The 27,813-nt window shown below is 46.3% G+C and overlaps 1 protein-coding gene across 3 annotated transcripts in view; it reads right to left on the bottom strand.

The window, feature by feature from the left end:
- Window positions 1–2,181: 2,181 nt before the first annotated feature.
- The window catches only part of tmem268 (transmembrane protein 268), a 44,610-nt gene continuing 18,978 nt past the window's right edge, over window positions 2,182–27,813 (bottom strand). For all 3 annotated transcript variants that reach the window (XM_078217278.1, XM_078217276.1, XM_078217279.1), the window contains 8 exons: window positions 25,236–25,316; window positions 21,695–21,804; window positions 18,125–18,232; window positions 15,728–15,889; window positions 12,115–12,225; window positions 10,591–10,680; window positions 7,487–7,687; window positions 2,182–2,959 (listed from right to left, as the gene is read on the bottom strand). In XM_078217278.1, the coding sequence (XP_078073404.1) occupies window positions 2,786–2,959; window positions 7,487–7,687; window positions 10,591–10,680; window positions 12,115–12,225; window positions 15,728–15,889; window positions 18,125–18,232; window positions 21,695–21,804; window positions 25,236–25,316 (1,037 nt within the window). In that variant the 3' untranslated portion in view covers window positions 2,182–2,785. The remainder of the gene's footprint in view (window positions 2,960–7,486; window positions 7,688–10,590; window positions 10,681–12,114; window positions 12,226–15,727; window positions 15,890–18,124; window positions 18,233–21,694; window positions 21,805–25,235; window positions 25,317–27,813) is intronic.

The following is a 27,813-nucleotide window of genomic DNA, read 5'->3' as shown; positions in this document are numbered from 1 at the left end:
TTCTCTCCATCAATCATCCTGAACTTGTTACTGCCTTACACATACTTACATGTTGAAACAGATTATATGATATCTGATCCGAGGAACTCAAAATAAAAATTGATTCTAGTTGATAGGGCCGAAGGAATCATTGAATCCCTACAGTGCAGAAGGAGGCCATTTGGCGCATTGAGTCTGCACCGACCACAATCCCACCCAGGCCCTATCCCCATAACCCCATGTACTTACCCTAGCTAGTCTCCCTGACGCTAAGGGGCAATTTAGCATAGCCAATCAACTTAACCTGCACATCTTTGGAGTGTGGGAGGAAACCGGAGCACCCGGAGGAAACCCACGCAGACATGGGGAGAACATGCAGACTCCACACAGACAGTGACCCGAGGCTGGGAATTGAACCCCGGTCCCTGGCACTGTGAGGTTGCCCGGTGCCAAGTATTGATGCCACATGTGGGTGTGATGCTTCTGTCCCATCTGTTAGCTGGGAAACGGGGCGAAGCTACGATTCACCTTGAGAAACAGCTGGATGCTGACTGGAAGATCAAACAAGTCGACCTTATTATCCAAACCATGGTATTGTGACAGATTGAGATCAGACTGACTAAATGATCACTGTTTGCACTAGTGCAATTGGTGGAACACACTCAGACACACACATTACAAATACACACACCACACCCACATTCACACACAGACATTGTACTGAGCCATGTGTGTTCGAAATTCGTGGCATAAATTCAACAAACTCACAGGCATAACTCAAACACTTTTGAGCATAACTGTACAAAGGTTGTTGGTTAAGAAATGCTTTTTATTTAAGACTAAAATACAGGGGGAGCTGTCCAGGGTCGACTTGGCCAGAAGTACACCAACTCTCCCCTCATCTCTTTTTCACTAATAAAATGCTAAATTGCCTTTTTCACACTATTAAATAATCTCTGTCAAAACTAAAACTTCGCAGCACTTCAGAAATCTTTTAAAATATTTACACTTTTAAAAAAATGTTCATTTTTGCTATGAAAACGCGAGGTGGTAAAGCTTTTGTTCACACATTTTAAATAAACCCGGCAAATAGAGTTGTCGCTGTATATCCAGAATTGCTGAAACCCTGTACCAGACACAAAGGCCTCATGTGCAATGGGGTGGCTGACTGGAACATTACTAAAGCACTCAGCACAGAAATGAAATGTCGCCACAGGCCCAGAGGCTGCTCTCTCCTTTGAGAGAGAGCTGACCGATAGCGATTTAACCTGACAGTCACCACACCTCAGACAAGGAAGCGAGCTTGAGAATCATAGAATCCCAAAAGGAGGCCATTCAGCCCATTGAGCCTGTAACGACAACAATCCCACCCAGGCTCTATCCAAATAACCCATGTATTTACCCTGCTAATCCCCCTGACACTAAGGGACAACTTAGCATAGCCAGTCAACCTAACCCGCAAACCTTTGGCATGTGGGAGGAAACTGGAGCACCTGGAGAAAACCCAGGCAGACACAGGGAGAACATGCAAACTCCACACAGACAGTGACCCGGGTCCGGAATTGAACCCGGGTCCCTGGCACTGTGAGGGAGCAGGGCTAACCACTGTGCCACCTAAGAGAAGGTGGGATCTTTATGAACAATCTCAGCTGGTACAGGAATCGAACCCACGCTGTTGGTGTCACTCTGCAACACAAACTAGCCATTCAACCAATTCAGCTAAACTGACCCCAGAAGGAAGTCCAATCAGCCAATTGTGCCTCTTTGAAAGAACTATATGGACGGCACGGTGGGAAGGACTGCTGCCTCATAGCGCCAGGGACCTGGGTTCAATTCTGGCCTCAGGTCACTGTCTGTGCGGAGTCTGCACGTTCTCCCTGTATCTGCGTGGGTTTCCTTCCACAGTCCGAAAGATGGTGGATTGGCTGTGCTAAATTTCCCCCTCAAGGGGACTGGCTACGGTAAATATAACAATCCCACACAGGTCCTAGGGTTACGGGGATAGGGCCTGGGTGGGATTGTTGTCAGTGCAGGCTCGATGGGCTGAATGGCCTCTTTCTGCACTGCAGGAATTTTATGGATTCTAATCAGTTTGATCGACCCCTCCTTGTTCCCTCCCTGAAATTCAATCCCCCCCCCGCCCCAACACACACACCACCCCTTGAAATATTTACCAATTCCTTTATCAAAGGTTCTGCTTTGAGCGCCCTCTCTGGCTGTGATTTCCGGATCGTGTCAGCTCGCTGCGTCTGTAAAACAATCAAGTTCTCACCTCCTTTGGATCTTGCTGATTGTCTTCAAGCTGTGCCTTCTGGTTACCGAGCCGCCCTTCCTCTGGAGGCGGTTATCCCCATTTATTCTGTCAAACGCCTCACAGGTTTGACTGCAATTTTCCACCCAATTATCATCAAGGGATGTGAACAAAAGAACTCAAAGCAAGGCACCCGTGAATCTTAGGTATGGGGAGCTCGTGTGACGGCACAGACATGGGAGAAGAGGGAGAGGATGGTTGGGATTGGGAAGCAATTCCCCCCCGACTCTACCCCCCCCTCCCCCCGGATGCATCAACAGCTCTGGAGTAACAGGTAAAATTGCAATTGCTGACTAAGTCTTATCTGCGCTTTTTTTTGGAACAAGCTAATTGCTGGCATGAGAAAGAAAGCTCGTTGGCCCTTTGTACACCGGGCGGCTGTTCAATAGATTACTTTCTCAAAGCTCTTATAAGTTAACGCAAAACTGCTTTAAATCAGTTGGTGTTCAAGTAATTATTACTGCAGAAAGCTTCATCGTTTGGATTTGAAGATGATTACTTCAGTTCACGGTTTGACAGCTTCAGGATTGAAGTCTCTAAGTACTGACAAAGGCAGGGAACCAGTGCATCACTTGCGTGAATGGAAGACCTGATGCGGGGAAGCTGTTGTGTGGCCAGTAGTTTGACGTACAGTCCACTGTAGGTGACCAGCAACTGATAAGCTATTTCCTGCGATAAAAGGAAATAATGGAACTTGTAGTTAAAAAACAAATCACACAAAAACGAAATGGATCGAGGCAAAATATCAATGATCATAACCTTGGCTCAGTGAGCAACTCTCATAACCACAGACAGAATACAGTGCATTAGGAGGCTATTCAGCCCATCAAGCCTGCACTGGCCACAATCCCACCCAGGCCCTGTCCCTGTAACCCCATATATTTAACCTGCTAATCCTTCTGACACTAAGGGGCAATTTAGCATGGCCAATCCACCTAACACTAAGGGGCAATGTACCATGGTCAATCCACCTGACCCATACATAACCTGCACATCATTGGACACTAAGGGACAATATAGCATGGCCAATCCACCTAATCTGCACATCATTGGACACTAAGGGGCAATTTAGCTTGGCCAATCCACCTAACCTACACCTAACCTACGAGGGGATAGGGCCTGAGTGGGATTGTGGTCGGTGCAGACTCGATGGGCTGAATGGCCTCCTTCTGCACTGTAGGGTTTCTATGATTTCTTCTATGATGATCTTTGGACACTAAGGAGCAATTTACCATGGTCAATCCACATAGAATCATAGAATCACAGAAGGAGGCCATTCGGCCGATCGGGTCTGTACTGACCACGATCCCACCACCTATCCCCGTAACCCCACATATTTACCCTGCTAGTCCCCCTGACACTAGGGTCAATTTAACATGGCCAATCAATCTAAACCTGCACATCTTTGGACTGTGGGAGGAAACTGGAGCACCCGGAGGAAACCCACGCAGATACGGGGAGAACGTGCAAACACCACACAGACAGTGACCCACCTGATCTATACATAACCTGCACATCTTGGGACATTAGGGGGCAATTTAGCATGGCCAACCCAACCAACCTGCACATCTTTGGAGTGTGGGAGGAAACCGGAGCGCCCGGAGGAAACCCACACAGACACCAGGAGAAAGTGCAAACTCCACACAGACAGTGACCCGAGGTCAGAATTGAACCCGCTACCGTGGCGCTGTGAGACAGCAGTGCGAACAACCACTGTGCCACCGTGCCGCAAGAAGGTGTTTCACAACCAACACAGCACTTTTGGTACAGTTGTCGCAAATGTGACAGTCAATTTACACACAGCAAGCTCCCCACAAACAGCATGATGATAATGATCAGGGAATCTGTTTCTCAGAGACATTGGTCCATTGCTGTGGCTCTGGAGGCCAGACCAGATAAGGATGGCAGATTTCCTTCTCTAAAAGGACATTAGTGAGCCTGTTGGATTTTTACGACAATCTACAATGGTTTCATGGCTACCCTTCGACTTTAAATTCCAGATTTTTAAAAAATTGAGTTCAAATCTGCCAAGGTGGGATTTGAACCCGGGTCCCCAGATCTTGCCCTGCGTCTCTGGATTACTAGTCCAGAGACAATACCAATACGCAACCACCTCCCCATGTAAAGGAGGGATCACAGAGGTATCGTAAAAAAACAAAATATGATAACAAAGCCAGTCTCCTCAGAGCTGGAATTTTCCATCCCAGGCAGCATCCTGGTGAATCTCCTCTGCACCCTCTCCAGTGGAATCACACCCTTCAGTTACTGTGGTGACCAGAACAGCACACAATGTTTCATCTGTAGCCTAACCAATATAAAGTGATATTGGGACAGCTAATCCAAAATTCAGTCAAAGAGGGAGGTTTTAAGGAGCATCATGTGACACGAGCCGCAGAGTTAAGGGTGACGTCAGATGTTGGAGGGTAGAATGTGAGAGACTAACCAGGATGTGCAAGGAAGGATGGTGGTCCAATTACTCGAGTCATAGAGAGTCATAAAGATTTACAGCATGGAAACAGGCCTTTCGGCCCAACTTCTCCATGCCGCCCTTTTTTTTTTAAACCCCTAAGCTAATCCCATTGCCTGCATTTGGCCCATATCCCTCTATACCCATCTTACCCATGTAACTGTCTAAATGCTTTTTAAAAGATAAAATTGTACCCGCCTCTACTACTACCTCTGGCAGCTTGTTCCAGACACTCACCACCCTCTGTGTGAAAAATTGCCCCTCTGGACACTTTTGTATCTCTCCCCTCTCACCTTAAACCTATGCCCTCTAGTTTTAGACTCCCCTACCTTTGGGAAAAGGTATTGACTATCTAGCTGATCTAAGCCCCTCATTATTTTATAGACCTCTATAAGATCACCCCTCAACCTCCTACGCTCCTAAGAAAAAAGTCCCAGTCTATTCAGCCTCTCCTTATAACTCAAACCATCAAGTCCCGGTAGCATCCTAGTAAATCTTTTCTGCACTCTTTCTAGTTTAATAATATCCTTTCTCTAATAGGGTGACCAGAACTGTACATAGTACTCCAAGTGTGGCCTTACCAATGTCTTGTACAACTTCAACAAGACGTCCCAACTACTGTATTCAATGTTCTGACCAATGAAACCAAGCACACTGAATGCCTTCTTCACCACTCTGTCCACCTATGACTCCACTTTCAAGGAGCTATGAACATGTACCCCTCGATCTCTTTGTTCTGTAACTCTCCCCAAAGCCCTACCATTAACTGAGTAAGTCCTGCCCTGGTTCAATCTACCAAAATGCATCACCTCGCATTTGTCTAAATTAAACTCCATCTGCCATTCATCAGCCCACTGGCCCAATTGATCAAGATCCCGTTGCAATCCGAGATAACTTTCTTCATTGTCCACTATGCCACCAATCTTGGTGTCATCTGCAAGCTTACTAACCATGCCCCCTATATTCTCATCCAAAACATTAATATAAATGACAATTAACAGCGGACCCAGCACTGATCCCTGAGGCACACCGCTGGGCATACAGCACAGAAACAGACCTTTCGGCCCACCATGTCAATGCTATCAAATCCCATTTTCCAACACTTGGTCCATAGCCTACTGTACCTTGACAATGTAAGTGCTTGTCCAGATGCTTCTTAAGTGTTTTGGGAGTACCTGCTCCGCCACCCTCTCAGGCAGCGCACTCCATATTTCCACCACCCTCTGGGGGAAAAAATATCTTTCCTCAGATCTCCTCTAACTCTTTACTCCTCACCCTTAAACCCAAGCCCTCTGGTCTTCGACTCATCTGCTGTGGGGAAAAGATTCTTACAATCTACGCTACCTTTTCCTCTCAAAACACCTCTATCAGATCTCCCCACCTCAGCTTCCTCTGCTCTGGGCAGCCTATCCAGTCTCTCCTTATAGCTGAAACTTTCCATCCCAGGCAACACCCTGGTGAATCTCCTCTGCACCCTCTCCAGTGCAATCACATCCTGACAGTGTTGCAACCAGAACTGCACACAACATTCCATCTGCGGTCGAACCAATGTTTTATAAAGTTATATCAAGACCTCCTTGCTCCTATATTAGATGCATACAGAATGCTTGCCATAATTAGAATCCTAATTCAGGCAAGTATTCTGTATGCATTATTTACTAGCCTGTCTACCTGTGCTGCCACTTTCAGGAATCTATGGACTTGTACACCATGGTCCCTTTGTTCCTCAATACTCCCTCGGGACCTACCATTCATTGTCCTATCCTTATTAGACCTCCCAAAATGCATTACCTCAGACTAATCAAGATTAAATTCCATCTGCCATTGCTCTGCCCAACTTACCAGCTGATCAATATTAGTCTGTAGCCTCAGACTATCCTCCTCACTATCAATCATTTTGAAGTCTCCACTCTCAATCATTTTTGTGTCATCTGCAAACGTACCAATTTTTTTGCATTTATTTGTGGGACACGGGCGTCGCTGGCTGGCCAGCATTTATTGCCCATCCCTAGCTAGGCTATTTCAGAGGGCAGTTGAGAGTCAACCACATTGCTGTGGCTCTGGAGTCACATGCAGGCCAGACCAGGTAAGGATGGCAGATTTCCTTCCCTAAAGGACATTAGTGAACCAGATGGGTTTTTCCGACAATCGACAATGGTTTCATGGTCATAAGTCGATTCTTAATTCCAGATTTTTCTTTTTATTAAATTCAAATTCCACCATTTGCCATGGTGGGATTCGAACCAGGGTCCCAGAACATTGGTTGAGTTTCTGGAGAGCGATAATACCACGAGGCCATCGCATCCCTCTCATACCGTCTACATTCGCATCCAGGCCGTTAATGTATGTAACAAACAGCAAGTCCCAGCACCGATCCCTTGGCACACTGCTGGTCACAGGCTTCCAATTACAAAAGCAGCCCTCCACCATCACCCTGTGCCTCCCTGAGGATCAGCACTAGTTTTGTGCAGCACTTTGAGAATTGGAACTTTACAACAGTAACTTACAATTATATTACATCTTCAATATGGATAAACACCAAACAAAAGTTTGACCAAAGTGATGGGTTTTAGGAGAAATTTAAAAGGGTGAGAGAAGTAGAAAGGTGGAGAGGTTTACAGAACAAATTCTGGACTGGACAGCTGAAGGTACAGCGGGGCACATCAAAGTGAAAGTGTACAGCAGATCCAAACACTCGCTGGTTATGAGAGTTAGTGTGAGTTCAATACCTGAGCTGTGCCTTTTGGCACGAGGCATGTCAATGTATTAAAGACATGCTGTGTTTGTTGATTGCCATTGCTGCGAATGTCTCGGTTATTCCCTGCTAATAGTGGAGTCTCTTCAGACTCTGCGTTGAAGTCGTTCAGAGGACTGACTTGGTTAGTTTCTATCACGATGTAGAGGTGGCCCAGCTTCTGTTTCAGAAGGGACTGTTGGTGGAAAAGTACAACAGTTAAATGGACACACAGTACATGAGGGATGAGATGCTCCTTATCTGCTTACTCTATGCAGAACAGGTGAGGCCTTGAACTTCTCAGAAATATTCCACCGTTCAATTAGATCAGGCAGTCCAGGCTAGTGAGTGGCCCTCCTTCATCTCAGTGGGCCGCAAGATTGAAATCGGAAATGTTCACAGACCACGACCCCATGAGTAAAAGTGATTACATTTAATACATGCCAAATATTTCATATGTTATAGAAAATGTTTGATCTTTCATACACGAATAGGACTATAATATATTAACAGAAGGCAGCACGGTGGCATAGTGGTTAGCACTGCTGCCTCACAGCACCAGGGACCCGGGTTCATATTCTGGTCTCGCGTCACTGTCTGTGTGGAGTCTGCACTTTCTCCCCTGTGTCTGCGTGGGTTTCCTCCGGGTGCTCCAGTTTCCTCCCACACTCCAAAGATGCGCAGATTAGGTGGATTGGCCGTGCTAAATTGCCCCTTAGTGTCACAAAGACGCGTAGGTTAGGGGGATTAATAGGATAAATCTGTGGGGTTACGAGGATATGCCTGGGTGGGATGCTCTGTCGGAAAGTCAGTGTAGACTTGATGGGCCGAATGGCCTCCTGCTGCACTGTATGGATTCTATGATTTTGGGGCAGCACACTAATTAACACTGTTGCCTCACAGCGCCAGGGATCTGGGTTCAATTCTGGCCTTGGGTGGAGTTTGCATGTTCTCCCAGTGTCTGCGTGGGTTTCCTCCGGATGCTCCGGTTTCCTCCCACACTCCAAAATGTGCAGGTGGATTGGCCGTGCTAAATTCCTCATAGTGTCCCAAGATGTGTAGGTTAGGGGGATTAGCAGGGTAAATATGTGGGGTTACAGGGATAGGGCCTGGGTAGGATACTCCGTTGGAGAGTCTGTGCTGATTCAATGGGCTGAATGGCCTCCTTCTGCGCTGTAGGGATTCTATGAACTGTCATCAGTTCAAACGGGAGAAGTAAAATAAATATTTATGCTTTGATTGGATGCAGAGGAAGCGCACGGCTCTCTGTCAATATTGCGTGCATTGCCTCGTGTCCTTCCTTTACACGCATGTCATTTTAGTCAAACCACGAGGGAAAAAAACACGGATGGAACCAGCGGAATCGGGTAACCCTGCGTGTCAGCAAAATGGCTCATGACTCAGAACCTTGGTGGACTACATGTCCCACAGGCTGCAGGATGCCCACCACTCAATTGGATCACAGTTGATCTCTGCCTCAATTCCCTATCACATGACTTAACTCCATTTCCCCTTGCTATCCAGCGCAAACAAAAATCTATCCATCCTTTAGTGTGAGAAAGAGCTTCCTGACTTCAGCCTTGAATGCCCTGGCTCTGGTTTTCCGATTCCGCCCCATTGTTCCAGACTTGTCCCACCAGAGGTCATAGTTACTCTCTTATCTAACCCATTAAATCCTCCATTAGATTGTTCGCTGGTTTTCCATGTTCATTTGTACTTGAGTAAACTCTTTTTCTTCACTCTCTTCCAATCATAGATTCGCTACAATGCAGGAGAGTACCATTGGGCCCATCGAGCCTGTACCAACAACAATCCCGCTATTTACCCTGCTAATCCCCCTAACCTACACTTCTTGGGACACTAAGGGTTAATTCAGCATGGCCAATCAACCTAACCTGCACATCTTTGGACTGTGGGAGGAAACCGGAGCACCCGGAGGAAACCCATATGGGAAGAAGGTGCAAACTCTACACAGACAGTGACCTGAGGCTGGAATTGAACCCGGGTCCCTGGCGCTGTGAGGCAGCAGTGCTAACCACTGTGCCGCCGTGCCACCAAACTCTCTGCCTTCACGTTCAATGCTGTGTTTCAAAAGTGCCAATAATGAAAAAAGAAAGACTGTTTAAAAGGACTGTGTGAAGAGTTAGAAGTATGCTGAAATGAAATGTTGACACAGATACTCTGGCAAGCCCGACAAATGCTGATTCAGATGCTAGACTGAGGAAGCTAACCGGGCTGATTAAGCAGTGACAGAAAATAAACACAAAAAGGCTGGACTGAGAGGTGTAAAATAAATCAGTCAACAGCCTGAAACAGGCACAGCAGGACGCAGATACATAGTCTTTTATCATTCCCAAGGCACCATATACCCTTCCCGGATATATCACAGCTTGGTATGGCTCCTGCTCTGACCAAAACCGCAAGAAACTACAAAGGGTTGTGAACATAGCCCAGTCCATCACTCAAACTAGCCTCCCATCCATTGACTCTGTCTACATTTCCCGCTGCCTCAGAAAGCAGCCAGCATCATCAAGTACCCCATGCACCCCGGACATTCTCTCTTCCACCTTCTTCCGTCGGGAAAAAGATACGAAAGTCTGAGGTCACGTACCAACCGACTCAAGATCAGCTTCTTCCCTGCTGCTGTCAGACTTTTGAATGATTTGATTTGATTTATTGTCACATGTATTAGTATACAGTGAGAAGTATTGTTTCTCTGCGCACTATACAGACAAAGCAATACCGTTCATAGAGAAGGAAAGGAGAGAGTGCAGAATGTAGTGTTACAGTCATAGCTGGGGTGTAGAGAAAGATGAACTTAATGATCAATTTAATCTATCATATATTAAGTTGATCTTTCTCTACACCCTCACTATGACTGTGACACTACATTCTGCACTCTCTCCTTTCCTTCTCCCCTATGTACTTTATGAATGGTATCCTTTGTCTGTATAGCGTGCAAGAAACAATACTTTTCACTGTATACTAACACATGTGACAATAATAAATCAAATCAAAATAAAGTTTTGACCTGCACTGTAGATTCTAAGTTGCCTTTATTTGCAAGAGGGGAGGGTAGGAGCGCCTCCCAGTCACTACCTGAAGTCCAGAGCATGTCTGATGTCTTTCTTCCAACAGGGAAGTGAGTCTCCTCTCACACTCTTTAACATCAAAATACATGAAGCAGAGCTGGCTGTGTGTCAAGGAATAAAATCTGTTGCTTGTTTCGCCTGTGCCCGTTAGTTGAAGGGTTTCTTTCACCAACATAGAAAATCAGCTGAGGAAGGAAGTGGTTCAGCTGGTTTAATTTACCCACTCCAGCTTTCCAACTCTACTCCTCGCAGCCCTGCAGCATTCACTTGAAATGGGAAGCCAGACTTCCGTTCCGTCCGAGGCAGGGACACTTGTGGAATCAGAGAATTATACAACATTTGGCCCCTTTTTGCCTATAACTGACTCATTTAAAGATCTCACTCTTTAGTCTAATTTTCATAACCTTCCCTTTCTGAGAATTCTCGCTTCCTTTCAGGCAACGCATTCCACATCTTCATCGTTTGATGTGTTGAAAATAAAATGGGGGCGATTCCCCCATCCTGCCGTGCTAGTTTTTTTAAACGCAGTGGGCCGGGAGAATGACGCGTCGGCCGATTTACAGGAATTCCCACGAGCCTTCGCGCTGTGCTTGTGTCTCCCAGGCCTGGATTTCCAGCAGCGTCTGCCTACGGGGGGGGGGAGGGGGTGGAGATTGTCACTGCTGGGTGGGGCTGGAGATCAGGGTGGGCCAGAGGCTGGGGAGGATGTTTATGGCTGGCCCGCAAATGGACGAGAGGCCGCGATCGTGCCATGGAGGGGTTGTGGGGAGGAGCACTGTGGGGGTCCCAGGCTGGCCAGCAAATAAGAGACTGACACTTTGTGGCCACTGCGCATTTGCAGAGGCCTGCTGGTGTCAGCCTCTCCAGTGTGAATAGGTCCCCCTGAAATCTAATACCAAAAGAGAAAACACTGGAAAATCTCAGCAGGTCCGGCAGCATCTGTAAGGAGAGAAAAGAGCTGACGTTTCGAGTCTAGATGACCCTTTGCCAAAGCTCTTTTCTCTCCTTACAGATGCTGCCAGACTTACTGAGATTTTCCAGTGTTTTTTCTTTTGGTTTCAGATTCCAGCAGCCGCAGTAATTTACCCTGAAATCTAATGATATTCACGCTGGTGGCCTCTGCTGCAGTGCAGAGTGTGGGAGCTTCTTCTCTCAACTCCCACTGAAAAAAACCCAGCGTGAATTACTCCAGTTTTCTGCGAATTTGACACTGAGAATTCTTTGGGGAGAATCTCCCTCAATGTCTCCACATCTCACCGCAGGTTCTTTCTCTAATTGCCCGTTGGAAAGGCTTTTTTCTGATTATACTCTTTTCAAAACCCCATATGATTTTAAACACCCCTATCAAATCTCCCCATAACGTACTCTGCACTGAGAATAATCCCAGCTTCCCACATCCTTCCACAGAACTGAAGCCCCTATCCCTGGAATCCCTGTCCCGTGGTTAAGTGTCTCAGGTTTTCTCCATGCAGCCATTCCGGGATTAAATAACAAAGCCATTGCAAATCATCTGGATTTCTGGGAAGGATACATGAAGCACGCTTGTGCAATGTTTTGTAACGTTCGACACTCCAACTAAAATGTTGTGCTTCACGAGGTTCTCATTGGCCCAGATGAGACGCATATCTGTGTTTACATTAATCTGAAAAAAAAATAGATTGAGTCACCTTTTCAAAAGAGAACATTTTGCATCCTCGTTTAACCTCAGTTAAACTTTCTGCGAATTTTTTCTTGTGTTTACCTGAGTGTGGGAAGCAAAGGTTCAACTCAGTATAATATTCTGGCAGTCTGTTCCATAATCAAAGGGGGTTAGAAATTACTATGGTCTTGTGGCGCAGTGGGTTAGTGTCTCTGCCTCTGAGCCAGAAGCTCCGGGTTCGAGTCCCACCCCAGGCCGAGGAAGGTGCGATCATAACGCGGCCAAACAGGTCGAGTGTCAACCAGCAAATCCTTCCAAACAGGCCGATGGCTGGCGGTGAGAACAGGAGAGACTCCTTCAGATACACTTGATGGGAAATGGTGTCCTTCATGCTATAAAGCCTCTGATGACAGACTATATTCATAGAGCCATACAGCACGGAAACAGGCCCTTCAGCCCATCTCGTCCATGCCAACCAGGTTTCCTAAATTGAACTAGTCCCATTTGCCTGCGTTTGGCCCATGTCCCTCTAAACCTTTCCAATCCATGTACCTGTCCAAATGTCTTTTAAATGTTGCTATTGTACCTGCCTCTACCACCTCCTCTGGCAGCTCAATCCACATACGCACCACCCTGTGTGAAAAGGTTGCCCCTTAGGTCCCTTTCAAATCTTTCCCCTCTCACCTTAAACCTACGCCCTCTAGTTTTGGACAGCGACCTGTTCCGGGAATTATTAGCTAAGGAAACGGATAAAAATCTGCCTTAGTGCACCACTTTACAAGATGCACTGCAGCAACCCACCAACACTTATCAAACAAACAACCTTTTACTTACAACAGTGGTTCCCAAACTTTTTCCACTGGGCCGCACTTTCAGAATAAAAATTTGCTCGCGCCACACCCAATTTTTTATTGATAAGAAATACATTCAAAAACAAAAAAAAGACAACTCCTAGCAGTGCTGGATTCATAACATAGAACACAACTACTTTATAATATGATCATGGGACATCCGGAAAGTATAAAACAATGTTTCTTTAAACCATGTTTAAATGTTTCTTTGATTGTCCTTGAATCTTCCCGTCACACTTGCCATCCTCTCTGGCGGAACCAGTGTGGCGCGCCGCACCCTTTGGGACCCACTGACTTAGAAGGACAGGCAAAGTAGATTCATGGGACTGATCAGAGGCCCGGGTTCGATTCCCAGCTTGGGTTACTGCCCGTGCGGAGTCTGCACGTTCTCCCTGTGTCTGCGTAGGTTTCCTCCGGATGCTCCGGTTTCCTCCCAGAGTCCAAAAGACGTGCTGGTTAGGTGAACAGTCGCTGGAGTGCGGCAGCTAGGGGATTTTCACAGCAACTTCATTGCAGTGTTAATGTCAGACTACTTGTGACACTAATGAATAAATAAATGAACTAGAACCCCGACAGTGCAGAAAGAGGACATTCGGCCCATCAGGTCAGCACTGACTCTCTGACAGAGTATCTTACCTGGGCTCTCTCCCCTGCGCTATCTCCGTAACCCCACGCATTTACCCCTATCCTACACATCTTGGGGCACTAAGGGGCAATGTAAAATGAGGTGCCAGATGAGTTAATACCAGTAGATTCCCAGTGTTGTTACATTTACTCATTCATAGAATCCCTACAGTGCAGAAGTAGGCCATTCGACCCATCGAGTCTGCACTGACCACAATCCCACCCAGGCCCTATCCCAGTAACCCCTCATATTTTACCTTGCCAATGCCCCTGACACTAGGGTTAATTTAGCCTGGCAAATCAATCTAATCTGCACATCTTTGGAGTGTGGGAGGAAACCGGAGCACCTGAAGGAAACCCACGCAGACACGGGGAGAATGTGCAAACTCCACACAGACAGTGACCCGAGGCCAGAATTGGACCCGGGTCCCTGGCGCTGTGAAGCAGCAGTGCTAACCACTGTGCCACCGTGTTGTCTCTATTCTGCACCCGATCAGTCGTTTAGCCCTCATGCATTAGGTGCTAGCTGGTGAGTGCACATTCTGGATTAAATAAAGAGTCTACTTCATGGGGAAGGGAAAATAAAGCTTCCATCTTTTACTGGACCCTGGTTCCTAATGTTCTGATGAAATGGAGTCAGGGTTGGTTTTCTCCTGCAGTGTTTTGATTTCTCTCACTCAGCAGACACAGCTAGTGAGGGAGACAGAGGAATGTCAAACTGCAAAGTGAGGCTGTGGTTGAAGCACATGGTTGGCTGATTTCCTTTGAGTAGTAACGTGAAACAAAATCACAAAATCATTACATAGAACAGTACAGCACAGAACAGGCCCTTCGGCCCATGATGTTGTGCCGAGCTTTATCTGAAACCAAGATCAAGCTATCCCACTCCCTATCATTCTGGTGTGCTCCATGTGCCTATCCAATAACCACTTGAAAGTTCCTAAAGTGTCCGACTCCACTATCACAGCAGGCAGTCCATTCCACACCCCAACCACTCTGAGTAAAGAACCTACCTCGGACATCCCTCCTATATCTCCCACCATGAACCTTATAGTTATGCCCCCTAGTAACAGCTACATCCACCCGAGGAAATAGTCTCTGAACGTCCACTCTGTCTATCCCCCTCATCATCTTATAAACCTTTATTAAGTCGCCTCTCATCCTCCTCCACTCTAAAGAGAAAAGCCCCAGCTCCCTCAACCTTTCCTCATAAGACCTACCCTCCAAACCAGGTAGCATCCTGGTAAATCTCTTTTGCACTCTTTCCAATGCTTCCGCATCCTTCTTATAGTGAGGTGACCAGAACTGTACGCAATATTCCAAATGTGGTCTCACCAAGGTCCTGTACAGTTGCAGCATAACCCCACGGTTCTTAAACTCAAAACCCCTGTTAATAAACGTTAACACACTATAGGCCTTCTTCACGGCTCTATCCACTTGAGTGGCAACCTTCAGAGATCTGTGGATATGAACCCCAAGATCTCTCTGTTCCTCCACATTCCTCAGAACCCTGCCGTTGACCCTGTAATCCGCATTCAAATTTGTCCTACCAAAATGAATCACCTTGCACTTCTCAGGGTTAAACTCTACCTGCCATTTTTTGGCCCAGCTCTGCATCATATCAATGTCTCTTTGCAGCCTACAACAGCCCTCTACCTCATCAGGTGTTCATAAACCACGCGCAGCAGCAGCAGCAGCCGCAGGGAAAAACCATCCTGATGCTAAGGCCATACTTTCAATCATGCTTTAACCCTGACCTGGGAATACGGTGTTCAAATGGGCAACTTATTCCAACCCCGAGCAATGACATTCCACAGCTCCGAAAGGAATGCAGAACAACTCCGCACCCGACTCATCATTACTCGATGTTTAATCTGTGTGTACTGCACACAACACTCGAGAGAAAGTTAAACAGAAATAATATTGCATTTGCAGATGTCAAACCATGGAAACTCACACAGGTAAAGTCAAAAGCAGCACTGGTTTTCCAGGGACTCGCAAAGTGACAGGTACTCTGGTCTCCTACATACCTTCTGATTGTGTCTGTGTAAGATGAGCAGCAGAACTGTGGTGAGCAGCACGGCAGCGAGGCTGACTATCAGACAGAATGCCCAGAAGAAGCTCTTCACATACTGGCCCAGGTACAGGTGAAAGGTTGAAAAGAGGCAACACCAAGCCGCCAAATAAAATACCTAAAGGGTCAACAGACGCTGTTACACAGGCTCTCACCCTGCCCAAGACCAGATATCAAAACTACTAAAACACAGCAAGAATCGCCCCAAAGCTCTGCTCTCCTCCAATTCCAGTCTTTTGTATCTTCCTCTGATTTGCTTTGAATAGAATAAATCCCTACAGTGCAGAAGGAGGCCATTCGCCCCATCAAGTCTGCATCGACTCTCCGACAGAGGATCCCACCCAGGCCCTATCCCAGAAGCCCACGTATTTACCCCGGTAATCCCTCGAACCTACACATCTTTGTTTAAGGGGAAATTTAGCATGGCCAATCCACCTAACCTCCACATCTCTGGATACGAAGGACCAATTTAGCATGGCCAATCTACCTAACTGGCACATCTTTGGACACTAAGGACCAATTTATCATGGCCAATCCACCTAACCTACACATCTTGGGACACAAAGGGGCAATTTAGCATGGTCAACCGTACTATTGTAAAATTGGGACCACAGTGTAGGACAAACAGGCTGAAGACCCGGAGCCCCCATTCTTGATCGCAACTCAAACTCAATAATCCGCTTCAGCATTGTCTCCAGCCTAGGAAGGGAACAGTTAACTAGTCCTGTGCTTGGACTGTTACACTCAGGTATGCAGGGTATGAGGTGCCAATGCAATCAAGGCTATTCTCGTGGTTCAGTAGCGACTGTTACTCACAAAGCTCAGGGCCTGAGAGACAGCTATTAAAACGCTGCGCAGGACAGGAGAGATTACAAAGAAAAACTGGAAACAGGATGAGCAAAATGTCTTGTGACAGCTATGTTAGTGCACCGACACAGTGCGGAATGTGGCTTCACCCTGTGTCCCCTTAACCTTTCTTTTATTCATTGCTGTGGCTCTGGAGTCACATGTAGGCCAGACCAAGTACAGATGGCAGATTTCCTTCCCTGAAGGACACGAGTGAACCAGGTGGATCTCACGGTCACCATTAGACTTTTAATTCCAGATTTTTATTGAATCCAAATTTGATATCACTATGCCATCACATCCCCTTATAAGGGTTGTACCATGGCTCGAACAACACAGTGGAACTGGTATAGCTTGTTCCACCATTCACTAAGATGGTGGCTGATCTGTACCTCAACTCCATCGGGAGTGAAACCAAAAGAGAAAATGCTGGAAAATCTCAGCAGGACTGGCAGCATCTGCAAGGAGAGAAAAGAGCTGACGTTTCGAGTCCAGATGACCCTTTTATGCTTTTACCCATCTGGAGTGGATGGTTTGAGTTATAAGGAGAGGCTGGAGAGACTGGAACTTTTTTCCCTGGAGCGTAAAAGACTTAAGGGTGATCTTATAGAGGTCTATAAAATAATGAGGAACATAGATCAGCTATGTAGGACAGTCTGAAACTAGAGGGCATAGCTTTAAAGTGAGAGGGGAGAGATACAAAAGGGTCCAGAGGGACAATTTTTTACACAGGGTGGTGAGTGTCTGGAATGAGCTGCCAGAAGCAGTAGTAGAGGCGGGTACAATTTTGTCTTTTAAAAAGCGTTTGGACAATTATATGGTTAAGATGGATATAGAGGGATACGGGTCAAATGAGGGCAATTGGGATTAACTTAGTGAAACACAGAATCATAGAATTCCTACAGTGCAGAAGGAGGCCATTCGGCCCTCGAGTCTGCACCGATCACAATTCCACCCAGGCCAGACCCAGTGGTTAAAAAAAAGGAGCAACATGGACAAGTTGGGCCGAAGGACCTCTATGCCTCTAAGATCTGGCTTGGCTCCATATGTTTGACATTATTCATTAAGTTGGCATCCACTTCTTGGCAAATACATGAATAGGATGTGAATAAAGGGATATGGTCCCCGGAAGGATAGGGGGTTTTCGTTCAGTTGGGCAGCATGGTTGATGCAGGCTTGGGGGGGCCAAAGGCCCTGTTCCTGTGCTGTAATTTTCTTTGTATTTTGTTATGCCCCCCTTGTCCTTGGCTCCCCCACCAATGGTGCTGATTTGATTGTGCAAGGCTTCCACCGAGAGTAAAAGAGGGAAGGGATTGAGAGAGTTGAACCACAATTCAACGCAGTGTTGTCCTCACTCTGGAACCCTGCTCACTTTACCATTTATTTGTAACCGAGGATGTATTGAAATAAACACATGGCTGAAATGCTTTGTCGGGGTTTTGCATTGTCAGAGGGATCCCGTTTCAGCGTGTTTCAAGCTCAACTGGAAAACAGCAGGATCACTTACTGGGGCGAGAATCATCATGAAGCCAGTGGAACTAAAGTACATGTATCGCCTTACTTCTGTGCTCATTAGGGATGCTCGAATGGGCAGTTCATAATCCGCTGGCGGCACCTGTGGAGAGGGAGATAATGCCACCGTGAGAGAGAAACTTCATCTCCAATGTCCTTTTTCCATCACTGACTTTGTTAACTCATACCAAGTCCGTTGCCCCATCACTCACACTCACTTGGACCTACTTTGGTTCCCAGCCCAGCAACCCCACCCTGGTTTCCAAATTCCCCAGTGGCCTCACCCCTCTTACTCCAGGCCCAAAACCATTTGAGATATCCGCCCTCCTCTAATTCTGGCCCCTCGGGCATCCCTGCTCCACCAGTGGTGGCTGTGCCTTCAGCTGCCTGGGCACCAAGCTCTGGCATTCTCTCTCATCACCATCTGGCTCTCCAACCTTCCTTTTCTCCTTAAAGACAATCCTTAAATGCGATGACAAAGCTGATCTGGTTTTTAAAAAAATTCATTCGTGGGACATGGGCGTCGCTGGCTGGCCAGCATTTATTACCCATCCCTAGTTGCTCTTGGAGGGCAGTTGAGAGTTAACTACATTGCTCTGGCTCTGGAGTCACATGTAGGCCAGACCAGGTAAGGACGGCAGACTTCCTCCCCTAAAGGACATTTGTGAACCAGATGGGTTTTTCCGACAATGGTTTCATGGTCATCAATAGATTCTTAATTCTAGATTTTAAAAAAATTGAATTCAAATTCCACCATCTGTCATGGCGGGATTCGAACCCAGGACCCCAGAACATTAGCTGAGTTCCTGGATTAATACTCCAGCGGTAATACCACTAGGCCATCACTGACTTTGCTAACTCACACCTATATCTCATGTGGTGGCACGGTGGCACAGTGGTTAGCACTGCTGCCTCACAGCGCCAGGGACCAGGTTCGATTCCCGGTTTGGATCACTGTCTGAGTGGAGTCTGCACGTTCTCCCCGTGTCTGCATGGGTTTCCTCCGGGTGCTCCGGTTTCCTCCCACAGTTCAAAAGACGTGCCTGTCAGGTGCATTGGCCATGCTAAATTCTCTCTCAGTGTACCCGAACAGGTGCTGGAGTGTGACGACTAGGGGATTTTCACTGTAACTTCATTGCAGTGTTGATGTAAGCCAACTTGTGACACTAATAAATAAACTCAATGTCACATTTTGTTCGATGCCGCTCCTGTCATGAATGTAGATTACTCCTGTTTATTTTCCGACAAGATAAAGCAGAACGAGAAAGGAGCAAAAACATTCATCACATGTTAGAAGCCAAACTCAGAGTCATGCTGTTACAAAACACCTCACGGACCAACGAACTGTGATTTCTCTTGTGGAATAAACAAACTGAAGAAGAAGGTTATATTTGGAATCAGCTTGATGACGTGATTGTGCAGAGCAGCACTTAATAAAGAACTGGGCAACTGTTCAAAGCTTCCTTGTATTTTTGTTACATCTTGTTCCTCTGTCCATACCCCATGCCACGCTGTAGTTGGAATGCCAGTTCATCAACCAGTGTTTGAATCAAAGATGTCCATGCATCGTTTCTCCAGTAAACTTTATTCCCTTTCCCCCTCTGTGTATAAAAAATAGCAGGAGGCCAATCAGCCCTTCGAGCTGCTTCACCATTCAAGTCATGGCTTACCATCTACCTCAATTACCCTTTCCCACCTGATTCCCATAATCTCCACGATTCCCTTTATATCCGAGAATCTACCTTTCTCTTGAATATTGTCAATGACCCAGCATCCCACAATGCTCTGCGGTAAACAGCGCTCCAAAGGTTCACAACCAGTAAAGAAATTTCTCATTTCAGTCCAAAATGGCCAAGCCCTTATTCAGAGGATGTGACCCTTAGTTCTTGACTCCCTCGCCAGGTGAGGCATTCACATTCCTCACATCTATTCAGCCAAGCTTTCTGGAGAGCCATCTCTGCCTCATACTCCCCTGGAGGAAATCCATGTAGACATCAGTAATGTGTTTATAGGCGGAGAGATTGTTCTGAGTTTCATATTTTTAATGAAATTAAAAAAACAACACTTTAATTGCAATGCACCTACAAATTTGACTGGTTCATGAAAATCGCTTGATTTTAAAGACACCTGATGGTTGTTTGTTCAAGTGTCACTCCAGGGACTTCAGGACAACATTGAGGCGGCCAATTCAGATTAAGTTTATTTATTAGCGTCACAAGGAGGCTTACATTAACACTGCAATGAAGTTACTGTGAAAATCCCCGAGTCGCCACACTCCAGCACCTGTTCGGGTACACTGAGGGAGAATTTAGCATGGCCAATGCACCCTAACCAGCACGTCTTTTGGACTGTGGGAGGAAACCGGAGCACCCGGAGGAAACCCACGCAGACACGGGGAGAACGTGTAGTCTCTGCACAGACAATGACCCAAGCCGGGAATCGAACACTGGTCCCTGGTGCTGGTAGGCAGCAGTGCTAATCACTGTGCCATCATGCCATCCCATTAACAAAGGAGAGGTGCTGTCCTTGGATGAGGTGTTAAATCCAGCGCCCCCATCAGACATCTTAAATGGATGTAAAAGCTCCCACGACTCCACTTCGAAGAGGACCACTGGAGTTAACCCAGTATCCTGGTGCACATTGATCCCTCTACCAACATAGCAAAACATCTGGTCATTATCACATTGCTGTTTGTGTGGGAGCTTGCTGTGTACAAATTGGCTCACAACACCAGGTTAAAGTCCAACAGGTTTATTTGGTAGCAAATACCATAAGCTTTCGGAGCGCTGCTCCTTCGTCAGATGTTATTAGCTTTGGGATGTCCGGTGGTCATGACTGCACCATAATAACGCAAGTCTTTGAGAAGGATAAACTGGTCATGTTTGGATCATGCTTGTGCTTTGGTCCATTTTATATATATCTGTACTGTTACAAAATGCTGTGCATGTCTGCATTTGCTGTTGTTGTAATTTTTGACATTTAGCGTTGAAACTGCCTATGGAAACATTTAGATAGGAACCCCTGTACGTAAACAGGAACTTGTAATGATACAGCTGAAGTCTGCAGACACCAGTAGACACTGTGGCTGGAAGTTTACCGTCCTGCCCGCCACGGGAATCGGAGCGGGCGAGGGATGGAGCATGGGAAGATCCCGTGACCTCTGGTGTGGATTTTATGGCTTCAGGACGAGTGAGGTCGTAAAATCACACTCTAAGGAATTAATTATTTTGTGTGAATTGCCTCCATCGCTACCTTGTAGAGAGAGCGAGATGTCCAAAATACTTATCAACTGGTTGTGGACAATGCGACATAAAATTCACTGGAAATTAATGAATTCAGATTATCCATCACCATGGCTGAAGCCCACCATCAGTTTATCAGCGACTAACAGCATATTTCTAGCAGTTTGTGACGGGGTTAATCTGCATTCAGTATCGTGGACTCATGGCAAAGTACACCCTGCCATCCCAAACATAACTGTGGCAGCCAAAATAAAAACCAGAACAGAAGTGAGGCAGTAGTTTGGATGATGAAAAGGAGGAACTTATAAATGTGCTCATGTTACCTGAACTCCGAATCTGGCGAGACTTTCCTCGCATGACTCCAGATCGAATCCCCGAGACCACCAGAAGCCACTGGAAGTGAGGTCCAGCAGTATCCGGCCATTGTACAACTCTGAAATGCAAATTGTAGAGGTTTTGGTCTTCTGTGCCATCGGATACTCAAGGAGAGTGCTACAGGCAGAGGCAATTAATTGTGTGTGCTGGCAAGGAGACTTTTCAAACAAGCTCCTTGCACCGACAGCAACCTATTGCGAAAAGCTCTAGTTCTCTCCACGTTAGGTTTTTACATTCAATGACACATCTCCCAATATCACGGACGGCTTGCGATATTGCTTCCAATGCTTATGCTGTAAATTGTTGTGAGAAATGGATAACAGCAATGCAGGTGTAACTCATGTTTCCATTACTGTCACTTACTGGGAAAAGAACCCACCAGGGGCGGCACGGTGGCATAGTGGTTAGCACTGTCGCCCCACAGTGCCAGGGACCCGGGTTCGATTCCGGTCTCGGGTCACTGTCTGTGTGGAGTTTGCACGTTCTCCCCATGTCTGTGTGGGTTTCCTCCGGGTGCTCCGGGTTCCTCCCACAGTCCAAATATCTGCAGGGTAGGTGGATTGGCCATGCTAAAATTAGGGTAAATATGAGGGGTTACGGGAATAGGGCTTAGATGGGATTGTGGTCAGTGCAGACTTGATGGGCTGAATGGTCTCATTCTGCACTGTAGGGATTCTATAATCCACTCCATACTGTGAGGTGTTCAACTCAAAATCAAACACTTAGAACAAGGTCAAATTCTCAGGAGCCATTATTTATTTTCCCACCTTTGGACACACTCCCGAGACGCTCACTTCCCCCACCTTCAGTTTTTAAAAAAATAAAGAATCTGACGGAATTTATCACGGACTGGTTTTATATTTATACATGGACTTCAAGAGACAGCAAAATCAGGTGGGATGTAAAACCACCAGCTCCAGTTAGTTTTCCAATGGGCAGATCATCATTTCAGTATTTCAGTTCAGGCACCCCAGTGGCACAATGGTTAACACTGCTGCCTCACAGCGCCAGGGACCTGGGTTCAATTCCCGGCTTGGGTCACTGTCTGTGCAGAGTTTGCACATTCTCCCCGTGTCTGCGTGGGTTTCCTCCGGGTGCTCTGATTTCCTCCCACAGTCTGAAAGACGTGCTGGTTAGGGTGCATTGTCTGTGCTAAATTCTCGCTCAGTGTACCCGAACATTTTATTTTTAACTGCTTTTTAAATAGCTGAGTTTGAATTTCTGTTCTAAAAGCAAATCACTGCAGATGCTGGAATCTGAAACCAAAAGAGAAAATGCTGGAAAATTATTTTCCAGCACTTTCTCTTTTGGTCTCTCGAATTTCTGCCAGTTGGGGAACAGTTGTTTGTAAGGACTTACAATTAAATTAAGTTAATGGGGCCTCCGAGTTTGAATTCAAAGGAATACTTAAAAGGATTGAGTTTAACAATTTGAACTTGAGTTGACACTATCTTCACACGAAACCCATGCATTATTTTAATTAATGAACCATTTATATATAAGAGGTATATAAGATGTTGAGAGGCATAGATCGGGTGGACTCTCAGAGGCTTTTTCCCAGGGTGGAAATGGCTGCTACGAGAGGACACAGGTTTAAGGTGCTGGGGGGTAGGTACTGGGGAAATGTAAGGGGGAAGTTTTTCACACAGAGGGTGGTGGGCGAGTGGAATCGGCTGCCGTCAGTGGTGGTGGAGGCAAACTCAATAGGGTCTTTTAAGAGACTCCTGGATGAGTACATGGGACTTAATAGGATGGAGGGTTATAGATAGGCCGATAAGGTAGGGATATGTTCGGCACAACTTGTGGGGCCGAAGGGCCTGTTTTGTGCTGTAGTTTTTCTATGTTTCTATTTCTGTAGGGCAGAACATCTGTATTAGAGGGAAACTTTTCCTTCTGTTCAGATTGTGATAGGAAGTGTTTTTAGCATGTGTGCTTATTGGTATTATAATTTGTGGGAATGGGTTAGAGTATGTTGATATTTATGATCAGTGTAATATTGGCAAGAGGATGTTTATATATTGGTAACCTGTATCTAAAGGATGTAGCATTTGTTCACAATGGAATATAAACTCGAGAGGCCCAGGAAATAAGGGATAGAGATATGTTTTTTGGTCATAAAGGTTTACAGGAAACAGCATGGAAACAGGCCCTTTGACACGACTTGTCCATGCCGCCCAGTTCTAATCACTAAGCTAATCCCAATTGCCCGCATTTGGCCCATATCCCTCTATACTCATCTTACCCATGTAACTGTCTAAATGCCTCTAATACATGACTCTAATTACAGAAGTGGGGTGACACCAGATGAGTCACATCCTAAGCCAATGGGATAGGTGAATTTTAACTATTTCCAAATAAGGGGTTCCAGAATAAAAAGAAGTAGGGATAAAAGTTGGAAAATCTGAGTCTTTGTTGGCACAGTGTTACCGTGGCCTATGACTGCTCTGGACAGTTCAACTCCAGAGACAGAAGAAGAGCAGACATTGCGCTGGCTCAAGGAACCTTAGGACCTTGAGCGATGAGAATTTTCCATATTGTCCTCACTGTTTTTAAGTGTATGTAAAATCTGGTTTAATAAATTCAAATTGATTCATAAATACTAGTTATTCATACTTTGTTAGGTCAGGCACGGTGAGGAGCCTAGTATTAGAAATGGAGAATATGAATCTTAGATATTTTAATTAGAAAGGTTTTATACGTTGACTTTATGTTTGCAATGTCACTGGTTTCCCTTGCTGGTTATCAGCTCCTTGACTAAGTAATCATTCTTCAGCAGTAAAGGGTCTGGGAAAGAGTCACAGCCCCAAGACTAATCAAATCCTCATTTATACCCCCGGCCAGCAGGAACTGACGTGAACTTCTCCATCCCCAACCCATTGTACTCAGGGGTACAAGGGTCTAAACGCATTGTCCTTATGGGTTTATTTTATTCATTTGTGGGACCTGAGTGTTGCTGCCTGGCCACATTTATTACCCATCCCTAGTTGCCCTTGTTCAGAAGGTAGTTGAGAGTCAACCACATTGCTGTGGCTCTGGAGTCACATGTAGGCCAGACCAGGTAAGGACGGCAGATTTCCTTCCCTAAAGGACATGAGTGAACCAGATGGGTTTTTCTGACAATCGACAATGGTTTCATGGTCATCAGTGAATTCTTAATTACAGATATTTTTTATTGAATTCAAATTCCACCCTCTGCCGTGGCGGGATTCGAACCCAGGTCCTCAGAACATTCGCTGAGTTTCTGGATTAATAGTCTAGCGCTAATACCACTGGACCATCGCTTTCCCCTGAGATCAACCCAGAGATCAACCCACTGAGATCAACTGAAAGACAGAGGGGTGGATGTTGGCTTTCGCGTCAGTTAACGTCACTACTTATGGAATAAACTCCACAAGCTCTCGGTTATTTCTACTGCTCCTGACTTAAGATGCATTAAGAAAACAATATCAGTTTGCTCTGAAAAACCCCAGTCTATGTTTCAGGGCTCACCTGGTCTCTCCGATGGGCTGCTATACAGCTCTGAATCGTTTCTGCTATTGTTTCGACTAAGGAGGCCTGGTCCATTCGGATCTGAGATACAAAGATCATTCCATCAGCCGTTGTAATTCACTGGCAAGGAGATATGAAGCAGACACACTGAGATGGCGCGACATGAACCACGAAGCCAAGCGGAGGTTAAGTTCAGGAGGCACACTGAGGCATGGCTTTAGATCCTGGGCAGGAATGGGACGAAACAAGGTGCAGGACAGCTGGGCAGTGGTAACGGACAGGTTCAGCATGGCTTCACCAGGGTGACTGCCATCAGAAATCTGTCAGGGGGGTCGGGTGGCTGCTAACAGTGGTTAAAATTGAGCTGGTACCAGGCACCTTTGAGGACCCAGATAACAGTTATCAGGGTAGGTTACTTGCTTTTGCAGGGAATCTTGGTTGGGGGAATGGAGGGTAAGTCCAGGAGGGAAGGAAGAGAGAGAGAATATTTTTGATTTGATTTGATTTATTATTGTCACATGTATTAGTATACAGTGAAAAGTATTGTTTTTTACGCACTATACAGAGCATACCGTTCATAGAGAAGGAAAGGAGAGAGTGCAGAATGTAGTGTTACGGTCATAGCTAGAGTGTAGAGAAAGATCCACTTAATGCGAGGTAGGTCCATTCAAAAGTCTGATAGCAGCAGGGAAGAAGCTGTTCTTGAGTCGGTTGGTACGTGACCTCAGACCTTTGTATCTTTTTCCCGACGGAAGAAGGTGGAAGAGAGTATTTCTTGATTTGATTTGATTCATTATTGTCACATGTACTGGGATACAGTGAAAAGTATTGTTTCTTGAGTGCTACATAGACAAAGCATACCGTTCATAGAGAAGGAAAGAAGAGGGTGCAGAGTGGAGCGTTACAGTCATAGTTAGGGTGTAGAGAAAGATGAACTTAATATCAGAGTGTGGCGAGTGGGGGTCGGGGGAAACGGAGAGAGGGTAAACAGAGGAGAGAGGGAGTGGTGAGGTGGGGGTTGGGGGAAACAAAGAGAGGGTAAACAGAGGAGACAGAGAGAGAGGGAGTGATGAGGTGGGGGTTGGGGGAAACTGAGAGAGGGGAAAACAGAGGAGAGATAGAGTGGCGAGGTGGGGGTAGGGGGAAACGGAGGGTAAACAGAGGAGAGAGAGAGAGATGAATCAGAGAATGATACAGCACAGCAGATCATTCATGTCTGTTGCTAGTTCCTTGAAAGAGCTATCCAATACTCCTGTAGCTCTTTGTCCACAGACCTGAACATTCTTCCCTTTCTTCCCATTTCAGGCACTGCATTCTGAACCACAGCTGTGTAACATGAAAAGTTTCCTCATGTCACCTTCTCTTGCCAATCACCTCAAATCTGTGGCCCCTGTTCACTGACCCTCCTACCATTGGAATTATCTCTCCTTACTTAGTCTATCAAAACGCCATCATGCTGAGTGCCAGAGACACACACACACACAGATGGCCCTTGGACCCAGTGCTGCAGTGACTATTCGTAACGCGAGATGCCAATTTCCTTCACCTTTCCGAATTCACTGCGGGTGGATTGAGGGAGAATCTGATAATGTCAGGCAAACGTGCCCTTTAAAATATAGTTGTTGCTGATATAGTTGTTGTGCAGCCGCACAGCTTAGTGTGAACATAGAGGTCAGTTCCTCACCGTTAATCCACCCATCGACCGTGGCAACCTCCCCTCCCCATGTCGTTTATCTTGGGCCAATAGTTTGGGCTGGCTGATTAGCACGTCTGCAAGTCCCAGCTCTACTTTCCTGAGCTGACATCTCCAGTTGGACCAATGGGACAGGTAGAGAAAGAGATTGGAGGATGATCGGAGTCTGCTGGATTTCCCCATCTTGTATGTCCTGCTGAAATTACAGGCCAATTGTGACCTGGCCTTTCAGTGACACCTCTCGTCAGGTATCAGCTGTAGTTCTGTCGGTAACACGCAACGCTCTGACCCAGGAGATTGTGTTCAAGCCCCATTCCTGAGAGTGGAGTGCAAAACCTAGGGTAACACTCCCAGCCCAATACTGAGAGAGAGAGAGAGAGAGATGCACTGACAAGGTGCTGCCTTTCAGATGAGGCATTAACCATGTAGATGACAGGCGTGCTATAGAGAGGAAGGTGTTTGAGAGGATGGCATTGCAGCAGTGTTGGGCGGTGACACAGTGGTTAGCACTGCTGCCTCACAGTTTCAGGGACCCAGGTTCGATTCCCGGCTTGGGTCACTATCTGTGAGGAGTCTGCACATTCTCCCCATGTCTGCATGGGTTTCCTCCGGGTTCTCCAGTTTCGTCCTACGGTCCGAAAGATGTGCTGATTAGGTGGATTGGCTATGCTAAATTCTCCCTCAGTGTACCCAAACAGGCACCGGAATGTGGCGACGAGGGGATTTTCACAGTAACTTCATTGCAGTGTTAATGTAAGCTTACTTGTGACACTGATAAAATAAACTATTGAATGATCCCATGGCACTATCAGGAGAAGGCGAATTCTCTCCAGTATCTGGCCTACATTCACCCCTCAACGCTCATTCACCCCTCATCGTTTTATG

This window comes from Mustelus asterias, chromosome 8 (assembly GCF_964213995.1).
Source record: "Mustelus asterias chromosome 8, sMusAst1.hap1.1, whole genome shotgun sequence".
In the NCBI taxonomy this organism is placed as follows: Eukaryota; Metazoa; Chordata; class Chondrichthyes; order Carcharhiniformes; family Triakidae; genus Mustelus; species Mustelus asterias.
Note: the sequence above shows the minus strand (reverse complement) of the source record. Positions and strands in the feature narration are given on the sequence as shown.